Below are 16,664 nucleotides of genomic sequence, written 5' to 3'. Positions count from 1 at the left end.
TTCCAGAGGATTCACTTCTAATGTAGAATAGTTAATTACTAGATTCGTCTTCAAAGTAGATTATTCAACCAGCAGGTCCATCTTCAAAGCAGATTACTAAGCCAGTATACTTTCCAGAGGATTCACTTCTAATGTAGAAAAGTAAGTTTCTCGATTCGTCTTCAAAGTAAATTAGTTAACCAGCAGGTCCAAATTCAAAGCAGATTACTAAGCCAGTATACTTTCCAGAGGATTAACCTCTAATGTAGAATAGTTAGTTACTAGATTCGTCTTCGATGTAGGTTAGTTAAGCAGCAGGTCCATCTTCAAAGCAGATTACTAAGCCGGTATACTTTCCAGAGGATTCACTTCTAATGTAGAATAGTTAGTTACTATATTCGTCTTCGATGTAGGTTAGTTAAGCAGCAGGTCCTTCTTCAAAGCAGATTACTAAGCCGGTATACTTTCCAGAGGATTCACCTCTTATGTAGAATAGTTAGTTACTAGATTCGTCTTCGATGTAGGTTAGTTAAGCAGCAGGTCCATCTTCAAAGCAGATTACTAAGCCGGTATACTTTCCAGAGGATTCACTTCTAATGTAGAATAGTAAGTTTCTCGATTCGTCTTCAAAGTAGATGAAGTTAACCAGCAGGTCCATATTCAAAGCAGATTACTAAGCCAGTATACTTTCCAGAGGATTCACTTCTAATGTAGAATAGTTAGTTACTAGATTCGTCTTCAAAGTAGATTAGTTAACCAGCAGGTCCATCTTCAAAGCAGATTACTAAGCCAGTATATTTTCCAGAGGATTCACTTCAAATGTAGAATAGTAAGTTACTAGATTGTAGATTAGTTAACCGGTAGGTCCATCTTCAAAGCAGATCAGTAGACAAGAATATCTTCCAGCGAATTCACTTTTAATGTAGAGAATTACGTCCCCAGATTCCTCTTCAAATTCGATTGGTGAACCATAGGTTCTCCCTCAAGGTAGATTAGTAAGCTCCCTGTAGGATCTAGTAATCTTTCCTAAGTTAGATCAGGTACTAAACCACTTCGAAGCCGCAGAAGTTGCTTCAGAAATAGGCTCGCTGATTAGAAGTTAGATTAGTAAACCGAAAAATTCGCCCCATTTATAGATCCATGTTCTAGATATTTCCGAAAACAGGTATTAAAGCAGTTCCATGTATGTGATTGATGAAGTAGGAACATTTTCCAACTGAACGAATTTTATTTCTTCGATTACCTACATGAAGCAACGTTGTTGGAAGGAACAAACGTTTCCACTTATTAAGAAAACGGATAACATCCAATTTTGATCGATGCGTTCATTTTCTAGTAGAGGATCCCAATGATTTCTGTCTCCGTATGATTAAAAGCCAATTAAAATTTCTTCGTTCGACTAACGCAGGGAATCCAACAATAAAATTGATTCTTGCGAGCCGGAACTCTGGTTTTCATATCTTATTCTTAATCATAATGAACTGAGCGAAAAACCAGAATATATTTGACGTGGAATTAGCTGTTAGAAGATCACTATGAAAGCATGAAGTGATCGTCAGATGTGGAAGGTGTATCGGTATCTCATAAATAATATAACGTTTGCAGGTCCGTAACGACTCTTTTAAATTTTTTTTCGGGTCCATCAGTTATTTCGTTAATTGTTGGAATTTTCAGAGAATAATGTTCAAGTATATCAGAAGGACCATTTTTGTTAGAAATCACACCTGTAGTATTCAAATTTTGAATACTTTAACGAGTGATTTTTCTCGGCAACGAAAAGTCGGGAATGGAGAATAGACTGAACCCATAATATCCTTCGGTGGATTATTTATAATCGTCTGCAATCTGTTTTCTGGGTTAAACCAAAGCACGCTCCGTTTGCTGTAGTCATGTACCCGGTACACTACTGCCGAGTATGCTTCGATAATATTGATAAACTATAACTTACATGGCCTTTTATATATTCTAACATAATTTGCTTTATTTTATAACAATGGTCAGGATAACTACTACTAGATAATGTCTGCAGTTGTTCGCTTGTCTTTTTACAGAACATGACGCCTCTTCAGGAATGAAATAATAGAGATCAAGACCGGATATGGGGAGAATATGGATCGAATTTTACTCAGAATTCATTCCAATATTTCAGAAAATTCAGCCCATTTCTAAATGCGGTATTGGTATTTGATTAACGGCATGAGAAGTTCGTGAAACAGTCGTGATGAATGGAAAAAACTCTCCAAATTTCACACCTAGGTTGATTTTCCCCAATTTCGATATTCCATAAAAAAATTCAACCCCTATCGAGCCTGAATAATTTCGAGGTGGTCATTTTAGGCGAATTACGATGTACATAAAATTATGATAAAAACTTTTCGCTATTGCTGAAAAGAATAGCATCAATCAGTATCTAATCTCTATCAGACTGAAATTAATTCAAAGACGATCATTCAGTTGAAATTCATTACGCCTTTCAATTAGGGACCAATCTAAATGCGATAGGCGAACACCTTCCTATATCAATATTCGCTGAAAACGTTGAGGAACTGTTACGTGTAAAGTATGTGGGCTATTATTAATTTTCAAACACGCCCAGACGCTTTCAGAACGTTTAATATTTGATATATACTTGTCAAAAGAGACAAGTCTTCAGCTTGAGTTGCTCATTCTGGTAAATGCATCCATCCACTTGGTTCAAGGCGAAAGCCAGTTTTTACTCATCTGCCAGAGACCGTTCACTCGTAAATTGGGGCTGAAATGAAATTAATTTATGTGTACATAACCTATTTGGACCTAATTCGTCAACGCGAGTTTCTGAGAAAGTCAGGTGTCATAAAAATTACTCTTCAGTTCATAATAAGCAAGCCAATACACCATTACAATATAGGCTACTTATATTTTTCACTGAAAACACGAAAAATCCGACAGACTTCATCTATTTCTATGTATGGCATCAATTTTATTTTGATTATAACAACTTTTATTGAATTTTTGGATAATACTCAATTAGAAACAGTAAATTATGTGTATAATTGCAAAAGAAGTAGAAGAAGGAAGGTAGATCTTGCTTGTAATGTAGCAATATATATTATATTTTAACTAATTTTATCCACAAAATTTCATGCTACAAATAAATTCCAAGTAGAAAGTTTCTCAGCTATCTGCTTGATGCCCAATATCCAAAATCCATATCTGATTTACGTCCACTTGACTCATTTCAACGTTAGTATCGAAAGTATAGGATGACATATCAAAGACCGTAAATATTTCGATACACTGTCAACGTGATGTATTCGTTTTGATAACTTATTATGTAAAAATGATCCCATATAATATCGGGCACAGTTTCAGATCGGATTATACCTGAGTGGGATTAAATTTAAGGTTCTCTTCTCTACACATTCTCTCGGAGGAAAATATATGATGAAATTGAAGCAAGCTGCTTGAAGTTATTTCAGATATTCATAATCATGATTATCGAAAATACCGAAATTTAATAAGCAAGTACCTCAAATTGAAACAAAAAGAAATAAGCACATATCACGAATTGAAAGTTTTCTGTCCTATTTTAATTTTTTCATCTCCAAAATATATTTCTTCTCGTTTTAAAAGTGTTAGACCCTTTTGTGGAACGAAAAACGAATGTTTCGTGAGAAGTTTGTCCATTTGGACGAAACGAAATAACCGTTAAATACGTACAAGAAAAATGACTGGGACAACAGCTGTGATCTGAAGATAAGTTGTGTTTTATGGTCTCTGTTGATGCTTATTATCATATTGAGATACAGAGACAAAGGTTACGTTTAGACTCTTTTATTATGATTCATTCAAGTGTCTAATGATGAATGGATATTCTTATTACAAAATATCTGATCCCAGAAATTGAACTTCATATTAAAAGTGTTTAAAGCGTATAATTAGGCACTATTTATTCTGATTCAGTATTGAGATAACTATATAAGAACTACGTGATTCTTTGTTCAAGAAGGTTTAACGCTTCTATTCAGTTTCGGATTTATATAACTTATTCTCTATTATTTGGAGTTTTACTCTTCCAATCATTTTCATTGAGTTATTCGAGAAACAAGGTCACTTTTCGCTTCCTTCTGCTAGCTTGGTAATTTGATTCATGAATACTGCGATTTGCTTTGTCATCGGGGTGTCATAATTCTTTTGAATAGATTACCTTTGCCGTATACAACAATGGACACTCATTTTTTTTTCTGGAATCCACATAGAGTGAGAGGAATTCTATAGTCCTTCGTGCAAAAAATAGAAATAGTATAGCATAACTTAGTGTCCAAGTCATTCAAGCATTCGTAGTTTTCAACTAATTATTTATGGAGTGTTTATGAATTCACAATACAATACTCCTCGTAGTATTTACAGTGAATATTGGAAATTTTGCTGATAATTTGTTGATTTGGTTTGATAAACGAGGTCAACTGATTTTTTTTTTCATTCAAATGATTATTTCGCTTTCTATCAATTGAATGAAATCCTTTTTATGATATACTTTGCGAGAATCGATTACTCTGTTTGGTTTGACACGAAATCGAGTGGAATTCCGTATTTTTAACATCTCGAATCACGATTTACGATTCAACCATTTGTAGACAAATGTAACTGTCATGTATAATGGGAAAGGTACAGGATGAAGCAGAAAGGCAATCTCCGACGCGCGAAGAACCAGAAACAAGTTTCGTTTAAAATAATTTTTATTTATCAGCCAACAACATAATGGTGTTAAACATGTCATAACTCACGGCCTTTTAAATTGTATAAATATCGTTCATGGGAGGTGTTTTCGCCGTTTGCGGTGCTTAACTGAGTGACATAATAATGTAACTAGCTGAAAAGCAATTTTAATAATTCCCTCAGAGGCAGTATATTTCACAGTTATGAAAAGCCGGTTCGTACTGGCGATTTTCCATCGGGCTGCATTACATTTCATCTCATTTGAATTGGAGATATAGTATTTCATAGTTACCATTTCTGGCACGTATGATGGCTTATGAGGCGTTTTCATTTATCGCTGCAGGTACTCTAATGGGTGTTGCATTCATTGTTCAGTGCATATCACGCGGTGGGCTACACATTCTCTGACATTTCAAGTACCGAACTCATTTGCTCAAGATTCAACCTGTACTCGCATACAATCTTTCATCTCAGCATCAAACATCCTTCCTCACAGATTCACCGATGAGGAGAAAAACAATTTTTTCGGTTTCCCAGTCTTTGGATCACAACATTTTTTAATCGTGGTTTTCTCGGCCCTTTGAAAATTGAAATCTTCCATTAATATTCAATATCCTCGATGACATTTCAGTCATCAGCCAACATCTCCATTGGCTCACCAGAAATTCGACCCATTATAATGAATCAATAAATTCAGTCATTATCGCTATCACAAAGCGGTCGGTGTTGATGATGACGCTCCTAAAAATGAATTTGGGATAGCGAAATGGGCTCCTAAATTGACGCTTAATGATGTCTCCCAGTTATTCCATCGAAACATCAAGAATTTTTAAAGCAACAACCCAATAAGAGTTATTGCAATCATTAAAAATTCCATCTCAGAACTTCACAATCCAAGGATTCTTTTCCTTCACTATTTCAGCATATTATCCTTCGTGATTCATTCTCCAAAAATTGGTCGAGTTATTGTGAGAAATCAACTTGTGCTAATCTGAATTTTTTATTGAATTTCAAACATCTCGAGTACCTAGCACTGTTCCTTCAGTTCATTGTCCAACTCAATGAAAGTTGCATTTACTGACACCTATATGAAGAGGCATAAACTATATTATGCAGTCACGATGTGTTATGAACAGTACGCTAGAAACCATTCAAGTGATCTTTAAACCGTGTCTAAGATTCAAAGGATAACTGAATGTATCGCAATTTTATGGAATTTGATTTAAAAGAAAATAATCAATACATTTACTTTTTTTTTCAAATCATATATTGATCTCTGTTAGCTTCTTTATGGTATTCGGAAGAATTTCTGGCTGATTTAATAGCAACTTTGAAATTGTGTTCAACTCTTTTTAGTGGTCATTTTCTCTATTTCCTTTTTCTTCAGACACAAGAGCACTTTTTGTATTATCTCCAAAATTGGACCTTCGATATCGAGCACACAGAAATACATAATTATATCCTCTCACTTTCGGTGAATGCAGATTCTAAAAAACGAAAAAAGAAAATCCACCGTAAGTTCAAACGTATGTTGAATTTTCAAGGTAGCGCTTTTATAATTCACTCCCTATATAATGAAAAATTGGGAGTAGGTTTCACCTTTAAGATTACCCCTCCTGATAGGGAATCATTAAAGAATTTATTACTTGGTCAGCGCATTACTTTTGTTGCCGTACCCGGGCACACCACTATTCCACTACAGATAGAGTCTTCGATCGAGAACTGGTCAATAATTACACATAAAAACGGGCTCGTCCAAAAGTATTGTCTTCCAGATTTATCAATTTAATTATAAACGCAATATTCGAACCGTTGATTCATATTATTAATTCCAATTACGGAATAAGATATTGGATGGAATATCGATAATTCAATTTAAGAAACGGATATTCTGTCCGTAATATCAATTTATATTTTCTTGATTGCTTTCACCGTATTACCATCCGAAGGAGATGAGGTTGGTGTCTATATCCAGAATTGAAATGATAATGGTTTAATTTTTATTTCGATACCTAGTCATTCGTCAGAAGAATATTGATTATAGGAATAATTCGAAATTTTACCAATATTTTTTTTGTTCCAGGCATTGAGCGGCTTCCTCATGATGATGACGCAAAATGGTAAACTCTTGTACATTTCCGATAATGCCGCAGAATATCTCGGACATTCCATGGTGAGTGAAATGAAGGTGCGCATTTTACTCTCAGGGATGTGAGAATCTAGATCGATTAAAAATGTTTATCGCTCTTATGAAATTCTTGTTGAGTTAAGGGACACCCTGTAATATTATTTCGGGACGATACGGCACAAAAAATTCATCATACCAAGAAATATGCTAACACAAAGTGTTCCCACTAAACTTGCGTCTGTCGAAGGTTTTTTTTTTTATTAAATTTTCTCCTCAACCTTGACCACACCGAACTATCCAGACACATAAGAATCTTATTGTCGCTGTACTTCGTATTATCCATTCAGTCGATGTAACATTTGACAGTTGTTCTGGTATAAGTAAAGCGTAAATCCATCTGATCTCATGTCATCAATGTACGTGATGTAGCAGTTTTTGATCCTTTTTGGAGTTCCTTCTATGTGCACCTACGGTGAAGTGTCCCACCCACCCAAGGTCTTAGAAGGAACTTTCGATCTATTAATATGATTATGAATACTAGATCCCCCATCACTTTTGTCGAAGAGCTTCACAGTACGAAAATGAAGAAAGTGCAGGAATTTTTAATTTATCTGTCCTATCTATTTGAATAATTTTTTTTTTCTGTCTAAGGTGTCGTTATGGTGCGTTTAAGCAGAGTTCCTAGGACCTGAGATCACGAACAATGTGATTGTTCTGTTCTTAAGAACTCTGCTTAAAACAACCATAACAAGCTATACATATACTCAACTTGAAATAAATGAATAATACCTGGCAATATTATCGCTTTTATTTCATCCTTTTCTGATATCGAATTAAAAAATTCCAATCATTTAATCGTTACGAGTTAGATATATCCCTAGTCTCTATAATATTTAAAATTAACTATTTATGGCTCTTTCTTGAAACTTGAAAAATACCGGTTATAAAGATATAATTGCCTCATCCTACAATTACAGAAACATCATCATTTTAATTGTTTCACTGATTTCATCGGCTATTATGTTTGTGTAATCTACAATTTTCCTCCTAAATCACTATATCTCTGCAACTTGATGATATAGATTAGGATTGATTGAATTTTATGTCCTGTATTTCTGCAATTGTTCACTTTTTTGTCAAAAATGTAAACATCACTAAACAAGACAAAGGCTTTTACAATGGGTCGAATGTTTTTTTCACACTTAATGGTCCTTTTTGGTGAATATTCATTTTTCCATGACGGCTCGAAAATACTGGTTTCACATAAATTTTCAGTTCAACCTAAAAGAAGTTAATTTTGATGTTTTTCAGGAGGATCTTCTCATACATGGCGATAGTGTTTATGACATAATAGACAAGCAGGATCACCAAGCGATACAAAGAGAACTAGGACGGCCAGTAAATTCAACAAATTCTAGTGGTAGTGAAGAAATTAGGTTATTCTTATGTAGGATGAATGTTTCTAGGAATGCCAGAAGGCAAATGAGGTTCGGTGATCAAAAGGTAATTTTCTTTTAAAATTTCGACTCTATAGACTCTTTTGCTCGAATGGTGAGTTGGATATCGGTGAGAATGGCCCAACTCAACTAGATTGATAGATAGACAGATAACTGTTTGAAGGAAGTTGTATTTTAGGATGTATATCAAAAAGTAGACCTTCTCTCGGTCTACCCACCCCATTTAAGAGTAACTCCCTGATTAATTGATTGTATAATATTGTTGATCAATTTGTTTGTCGGTTGAAATTTCATTCTGGACAACTGGCGAACATTTTCTCGTTTTTATTACGGAGAAAACTGATCACTAATTATTTTGCACAACCGGCACCTTAATCAATCAATGTCTACGAGGAGAAAGAGCATATGGGAGAGAATATCGAAAGGCTTAATTCCTAAGTGATTGATTTTTAGACGCTTTCAGTCGTTGCTTGAGGTTTTCAGGTTCTTTCTCACCGTAGATGCTGAAAAATACAGTGGAATTTCCAATTGGCTCAACTGGCAAATAGTCCAAACACATTTAGCCCTCATTTAACCCTTAGGTGGATATCGCAAAAATCATAATAATTTTTATAGGTACTAAAAGTAAAATTTATACACTCCTCTCAACTTTTGGCACCAAACGACTCAGTGTGAAATTGAGATCTGAACTATAATAGAATTTTTTCAAGAGGGAAATTTTGACCTCCGAGAATTCGATACATATTTTTAATAGATAAGAAGTATCTTCTACAAAAAATTACATTGTATGTTACGCAAGGCTTCAAATGTAAAAGCTGTTTTCTTCTATTAGCGAAAATAATTTGAGGATATCTTTTTGTGAGTCTTACACCGAATTTATGTTGAGGACTTGAAGCACATGAATAGAAGCTGTTAAATACGTCACTCAGCATTCAGTTTCTATGAAAATTGAAATGTGCTGCCCTCCCTAAGTTCTATGTCAACCATTGTTGCAACATCATTACTTGGAAATGGCTTGCTGCTGAGAAATATGCTCCTGATACTTATCGAAGGGGTATGCCTATAACGTTGAATGCATGAGTTACAGATACGCATGTGGTCTCGGCCTTTTTGTAGCTCGTGCAGAGTGTACCCTATTTTACCGCTGATGGGGCATCTCCCCATGGGAGAGCCCCATTTAATATATGCATTCAAAGAAACGACCGTACCGGTAGCCGAGCAAATAACGATACCAATAATAAACTGTAATACGTGCTGCATTGTAAATGTAGGACTTGTATTTAGATAGATTCCTGCAGTATCTATGATAAGTATGCTTAAGGTGTGGGAGTAATCATTGCTTCTGCTGTACCTCTCTGCAAGGAGGGGCGACCTTAGCTTATACAAGAGAGTGAAAGGCAGATCCGGCATCCATATAGACGCAGGATAGGATCTAGAGTTACTCACAAGATGTAGACGAAAACTTACTGGATGATTCTCCATTCAATCAACCCTCAAATGATTTCAGAGTTTTGATTTGCCATTTTCGATAAATGAAATCAAAAACGAAGAGAGAATTTCCATCCCCCCTGAAAAACAGTTTTCTCTTTGATCCAGGGGATGAAAAATTCTGCTTATTTTCTACAGAGTTCTATCATTGCGAAAGTCTTGAACTATGCCTATTCAAAATTCGTAAACATCGATGGCTTCTTCTGAAACTGAATTACTAGCTGAAGTTTCATTAAAGCGAAATATGTTTCGAGTTTCATGAATCATTCTCTATACTTTTCAATTTTTTTTTCAAGTTTTCTGAACTATGAAAGCTAAAATCTGGGGGAATTTTTGTCGTAATTTAGCAGATTTTTGTGCCAAACCCAAATCTCATCAAGGTACCACGAGTAGTTTCCAAAACAAAGCCCGGATGTGTTGTTTATTTATTTATTTTTTCAAAATAAATGAATTTCCAATCACAAACATTGATTTTAGTGGGGCAATATTTTTTTAACCTCTATTTCAAAGGTCAATAATGAAATCAATATATCGAACAGTTGAAATACAGGTATCAGGCACATCAATGTCATCTAACTTAATTATGGATATTCAATACATAACTATTTGATCACCAAAAAAATTTGAAGTCAAATATTAAGTACGATAATTGAAATCATAAATCAGTTCTCCACGATAGGAATCCTGGAAAGTGCGGCCCTGTCTTTAGTTTACTAAGCTTTATCAGTTAACTGACTAATATATTTATTCAATTCATTAATTAGGTATTCATAATCGAAGTATCATAAATCTCGAAATGGCTTTTAAGTGTACGGCCTTTATCAATTATAAGCCATCTAACAAATATAGAAACTGTTACGGATTGTAGTGATATACGAATTTATACACATATTTCATGTGGTATTTCGGAAATTGGTGCCACGATCGTTACGTGCTCACTAAATATTTCGAAGAAAAACTTTTTTTCAGGGGTTTTTTCCCAAATTTCAAAATATTTCAATCCTAATTGGTAAATATTGACAGGAAAATGAGATGAAATTCACGTACATCACGTTAAAGAGACAGTTTATTCAGGAAAGAATAAAGATTACTAGATTAACTGGACATTCAAACCTCTTGAATTGAATGACTCTGTTATAGTCTCGTTTTGAGTAATTAATTTCACGAGTTTTTCGTCTTTAAAATACTGTCGGTTACCCAGATGAATGTCTGCGACATGTACAAATAAGTACAGTATATTTTCTTCAAACAAATACCTTCTCAATCTTCAGGATTGTTCCTAGAGTGTTTTAAAAAAATACAGGATGGAAAAATTTCATATGATTAATCGGTAATGGGAGCCTGGGGGCTTCAAACAATCATCCGGACATAACATGCGTTCAAGTAAAGTGCTGCCTTACAGTTGGCCATTTACAATCCATGAATAATTTCAAATTCCTCTGATGTTGTAACCGAACTCATAATTTCTTAACTATTGTATGCGACAGTAATGATGTCAGGTAGTAATTCCATAATTTATCAAATCATTAAAGGAGGAGGAACAGGTTCCTGTAATTCTCCGGCTCATCTCTCAACTGCAGCGGGTTTTTCACGAATAATTACCTGAAGTGGTATCGGATATACGCGCGCAAAAATATAAATTCAAAAAAGAACATTCGTCCGTAAGGCACATCAGTTTATACCTATGTCTGCGACATTTTTCTGAACACAACATTCCCTTCCACATTCAAGTCCACGAACGTAAAGACAGTGCCGCAGTTGCAAGGATAGCTGAGGGTACTATCGTAATAGTTATGTTATGTATGTAAAAAGATAAAGGTAGCTGAGTTGTGTATATCATCCACCCACTCGTCCATGCAGTATGGAAATAGCCTGATCAGAATTCAGCCAAGACTTCTAACTGCCACATAGTAGTGAAGTTCTCTCAGAGCCGGTGCCTACTCAGGGCTGTATTCTAATCGTAGAACCCACGAATCGAATAGGAAACAAAACTTCGCCAATATAACACAAAATTTTATTATCTATAAGTGTTTAAGTTCCTTCTCTCCATAACCGACATTGAAAGAAAAAGGCGAGCGTTTGTTCTGTTTGCCATTGAGACGTTCACATCATTTCCTTTCATTTCTTTCGAAGAGTAAGGTATACTTCCTCGATAAATTAACATTGAAATTCATTCAGATTGTAATGCTTTGCTTCGTTTCTTCAGTTATCCTTGTCCTACAGGTTGTGCTCGTCCAAGGAAGATATTTGTCCTTTTTACCTCTCTGCAGTAGGAACGAGCCTGTATTTTTAGCAACGTGTACACCTGTAGCAATGCCAGAGACCCGGGAATGTGTGGTCCAGGGTGCCACCAATGTCTTCACGTCAATTCATTCGATGGACATGAAATTTATCCACATAGATAATAAGTAAGTGACCGTAGTTGATTGATGATGGAAAATTAATTGTAGGATCCACTGGGATATTCCCATCGTTTTGGCTCGTTCTGTCAAACGTTTCGACAGGCATTCGCCAGACGTCTTCAGGGATTCTCCCACATTTTCATGGAAATAGCCCAATGAATCCTACTCCAAATATGATAATTTTCGAAATTGAGTAAACGTTACAGTTGACTCGGAACCAGAAATGATAAATTTGTGATCATCCTGTTCGTTGTTTGTGGACTTGATGCAATCTTCAGCCTATCACATCAGATACCAGGCATTCGTGACTTACCTATACACTCATAATCTCGATGGAGTAATCTAACTTTTATCTAGATCTTGGATCTTTCTCATCGTTGAAAACTACGATGGGAAATGGAACGATATCTTTTTTTTTCAGAAAACCAATTAAAGAAAGTAGAGAAAAATTGCTGAGATACGATTCACTAACAATGCCACATTAAAAGGCCGATTTAAAACAATCCTTTTCGGAATTAAAGAAACGGTTTTATTTTCGAAATGAGGAACTTGTTTCAATAGTGACATCGGTTCCGAAAATATGAAAAAAGACCTAGACCAGTACGAAAGCCGGGGCCGAATGTTTCATTTCATTTTCAAGTATTGCGCTTCTGAAATTTTTTGTATTTCTTGTATTTCATTTGCGTCATCGAGACAACCTAGTTGCCGAAAGATGAAAGGGTCCTACGTACCGCGGAACGGCGCGTAATGAAGACATAAATCAGGCTGTGGGTCGAAAGCTGGTGGTAACATCTTTGTAACACGGTGTCACCACACCAGCGGTGCAACAGAACCATTACAAAAGTGGTAATGATTATCAAATGAGGTCGTACGGTGCAGACCACATAGAATAGTACGGGGCATTGTTCAAGTTTCGTATAAATCAAGTCCGTTCGTGATGGCGGGGCGGAGCGGGGTCATGGGGTCGTGGAGACCCAGTGACATCCAGTGCAGTAAATCACATTGACTGTTACACTTGTGTTGCAGCGGCGAATTCTACTTGGGCTTTCCTCGCTCAGAGCTGCAGGGGGTGAGCTGGTACAGGCTGCTGCATTGGGAATGCACGAGAGAGGCCCAGACCAAGCACAGGCTCAGTAAGTATAATGCTTGGTCATTTTTTTTCCTCTTTCAGGAGGGACCACACCGATTTTACTGGTAGTGTGACCTAAGGCTGTGTCCACATCTCGGTATCTGAGCGAAAACTAGGCGTAGCGAATTTTTTCTCGAATAAATTGATAGAGACCCATTTTTGGACCCAATATTTTTTTTTCACTCAATATTTTCGCCAGAAACGTATCATTTATAGTAGTCATATTATATTAGTAATCAATATATACAGGTTGTGACCAACAGCTAGGGACTTGCAATTCTGCTAGCAGCCTTTGAATTATCAATGCTCTGGTTAAGCTCTTCAATGAACAAAATATATGGAATGTGTTTTGTAGATTCCAGAACACCAAACAGTTCATGATTCAATGGAGAATTGCACTCCAGAGAGCCCTTCGAAGTGAACTTGAAAATGAAAAGTGGAAAAACAATAAATTGAATTTTCTCGTAAACAGCGTTCCATATACGAAAGTTGGGCATTAAAATATAGGTTTTCGAACACGCTGAATCTATTGGGAGCAATTTCGAAAGCCTATCTCCCTTCGTTTAGATTTTCATCTTGGAAATGGCATTTTTCAAAATTTGCAAATTTCAATCTGCGATATCTCCTGTTATATTCGTCTGATCCATTTGGGATTTCCGGTTATATAATCAGCGTTGCCTAGGCTTCCACCCAAGCACAAAAACTCGATTTCGAAAATTTCGATTTTTTGGGTCAAAAATGAGCAAGGGGTTAGACCCCCCTAAAATGACCTATTTGCTACTTTGTCTGAAAATCAGGCTGTTTTATTAGTATCGTAGGATATGGAGTGCATAGAATCTGTTTCGAAGATTCTAGAAAACCAAACAGTTGATGATTCAATAGAGAATTGCACCCCAGAGAGCTCTTCGAAGTCAACTCGAAAATGAAAAGTGGAAAAACAAAAAAAATTATTTTCTCCTAAACGGGGCCAGATATTTGAGATTTTGGTATGAAAATATAGGTTTTCGAACACGCTGAATCTATTGGGAGCAATTTCGAAAGCCTATCTCCTTTCGTTCAGATTTTCATCTTGGAAAGGGCATTTTTCAAAAATTGCAATTTTCAATCTGCGATATCTCCTGTTATATTCGTCTGATCGAATTGGGATTTCCGGTTATATAATCAGCGTTGCCTAGGCTTCCACCCAAGCAAAAAAACTCGATTTCGAAAATTTCGATTTTTTGGGTCAAAAATGAGCAAGGGGTTAGACCCCCCTAAAATGACCTATTTGCTACTTTGTCTGAAAATCAGGCTGTTCTATTAGTATTCTAGGATATGGAGTGCATAGAATCTGTTTCGAAGATTCTAGAAAACCAAACAGTTGATGATTCAATAGAGAATTGCACCCCAGAGAGCTCTTCGAAGTCAACTCGAAAATGAAAAGTGGAAAAACAAAAAAAATTATTTTCTCCTAAACGGGGCCAGATATTTGAGATTTTGGTATGAAAATATAGGTTTTCGAACACGCTGAATCTATTGGGAGCAATTTCGAAAGCCTATCTCCTTTCGTTTAGATTTTCATCTTGGAAATGGCATTTTTCAACAATTGCAATTTTCAATCTGCGATATCTCCTGTTATATTCGTCTGATCGAATTGGGATTTCCGGTTATATAATCAGCGTTCCCTAGGCTTCCACCCAAGCACAAAAACTCGATTTCGAAAATTTCGATTTTTTGGGTCAAAAATGAGCAAGGGGTTAGACCCCCCTAAAATGACCTATTTGCTACTTTGTCTGAAAAACAGGCTGTTCTATTAGTATCCTAGGATATGGAGTGCATAGAATTTGTTTCGAAGATTCTAGAAAACCAAACAGTTGATGATTCAATAGAGAATTGCACCCCAGAGAGCTCTTCGAAGTCAACTCGAAAATGAAAAGTGGAAAAACAAAAAAAATTATTTTCTCCTAAACGGGGCCAGATATTTGAGATTTTGGTATGAAAATATAGGTTTTCGAACACGCTGAATCTATTGGGAGCAATTTCGAAAGCCTATCTCCCTTCGTTTAGATTTTCATCTTGGAAATGGCATTTTTCAAAATTTGCAAATTTCAATCTGCGATATCTCCTGTTATATTCGTCTGATCCATTTGGGATTTCCGGTTATATAATCAGCGTTGCCTAGGCTTCCACCCAAGCACAAAAACTCGATTTCGAAAATTTCGATTTTTTGGGTCAAAAATGAGCAAGGGGTTAGACCCCCCTAAAATGACCTATTTGCTACTTTGTCTGAAAATCAGGCTGTTCTATTAGTATTCTAGGATATGAAGTGCATAGAATTTGTTTCGAAGATTCTAGAAAACCAAACAGTTGATGATTCAATAGAGTATTGCACCCCAGAGAGCTCTTCGAAGTCAACTCGAAAATGAAAAGTGGAAAAACAAAAAAAATTATTTTCTCCTAAACGGGGCCAGATATTTGAGATTTTGGTATGAAAATATAGGTTTTCGAACACGCTGAATCTATTGGGGGCAATTTCGAAAGCCTATCTCCCTTCGTTTAGATTTTCATCTTGGAAATGGCATTTTTCAAAATTTGCAAATTTCAATCTGCGATATCTCCTGTTATATTCGTCTGATCCATTTGAGATTTCCGGTTATATAATCAGCGTTGCCTAGGCTTCCACCCAAGCACAAAAACTCGATTTCGAAAATTTCGATTTTTTGGGTCAAAAATGAGCAAGGGGTTAGACCCCCCTAAAATGACCTATTTGCTACTTTGTCTGAAAATCAGGCTGTTCTATTAGTATCCTAGGATATGGAGTGCATAGAATTTGTTTCGAAGATTCTAGAAAACCAAACAGTTGATGATTCAATAGAGAATTGCACCCCAGAGAGCTCTTCGAAGTCAACTCGAAAATGAAAAGTGGAAAAACAAAAAAATTATTTTCTCCTAAACGGGGCCAGATATTTGAGATTTTGGTATAAAAATATAGGTTTTCGAACATGCTGAATCTATTGGGAGCAATTTCGAGAGCCTATATCCGTTCGTTTAGATTTTCATCTTGAAAATGGCATTTTTGAAAAATTTGCAATTTTCAATCTGCGATATCTCCTGTTATATTCGTCTGATCCAATTGGGATTTTCGGTTGTATAATCAGCGTTGCCCGGGCTTTCACCCTAGCACAAAAAGTGGATCTCGAAAATCTCGATTTATGGGTCGAAAATGAGCAAGGGGTTAGACCCCCCTAAAATGACCTATGTCTCAAAATCAGGTTGTCCTACTACTGTCCTAGGACATGGAGTGCATAGAAGTTCTTGTGAAGCTTCTAGCAAACCCGATAGTCCATCGTTTAATAGAGAATTGCACTCCAGACACGCGTATCTGCCAGAAAAATCATCGTAAA

At 36.0% G+C, this 16,664-nt stretch overlaps 1 protein-coding gene across 3 annotated transcripts in view; it reads left to right on the top strand.

The window, feature by feature from the left end:
* LOC123321337 (neuronal PAS domain-containing protein 4) overlaps positions 1-16,664 on the top strand; it is a 54,495-nt gene that overhangs the window by 35,415 nt on the left and 2,416 nt on the right. For 2 of the 3 annotated variants that reach the window (XM_044908827.1, XM_044908826.1), the window contains exons 4-7: positions 6,761-6,865; positions 8,117-8,308; positions 11,974-12,158; positions 13,179-13,285. In XM_044908827.1, the coding sequence (XP_044764762.1) occupies positions 6,761-6,865; positions 8,117-8,308; positions 11,974-12,158; positions 13,179-13,285 (589 nt within the window). The remainder of the gene's footprint in view (positions 1-6,760; positions 6,866-8,116; positions 8,309-11,973; positions 12,159-13,178; positions 13,286-16,664) is intronic. The other variant, XM_044908828.1, reaches the window with a different exon arrangement.

This window comes from Coccinella septempunctata, chromosome X (assembly GCF_907165205.1).
Source record: "Coccinella septempunctata chromosome X, icCocSept1.1, whole genome shotgun sequence".
Lineage (NCBI taxonomy): Eukaryota > Metazoa > Arthropoda > Insecta > Coleoptera > Coccinellidae > Coccinella > Coccinella septempunctata.
Note: the sequence above shows the minus strand (reverse complement) of the source record. Positions and strands in the feature narration are given on the sequence as shown.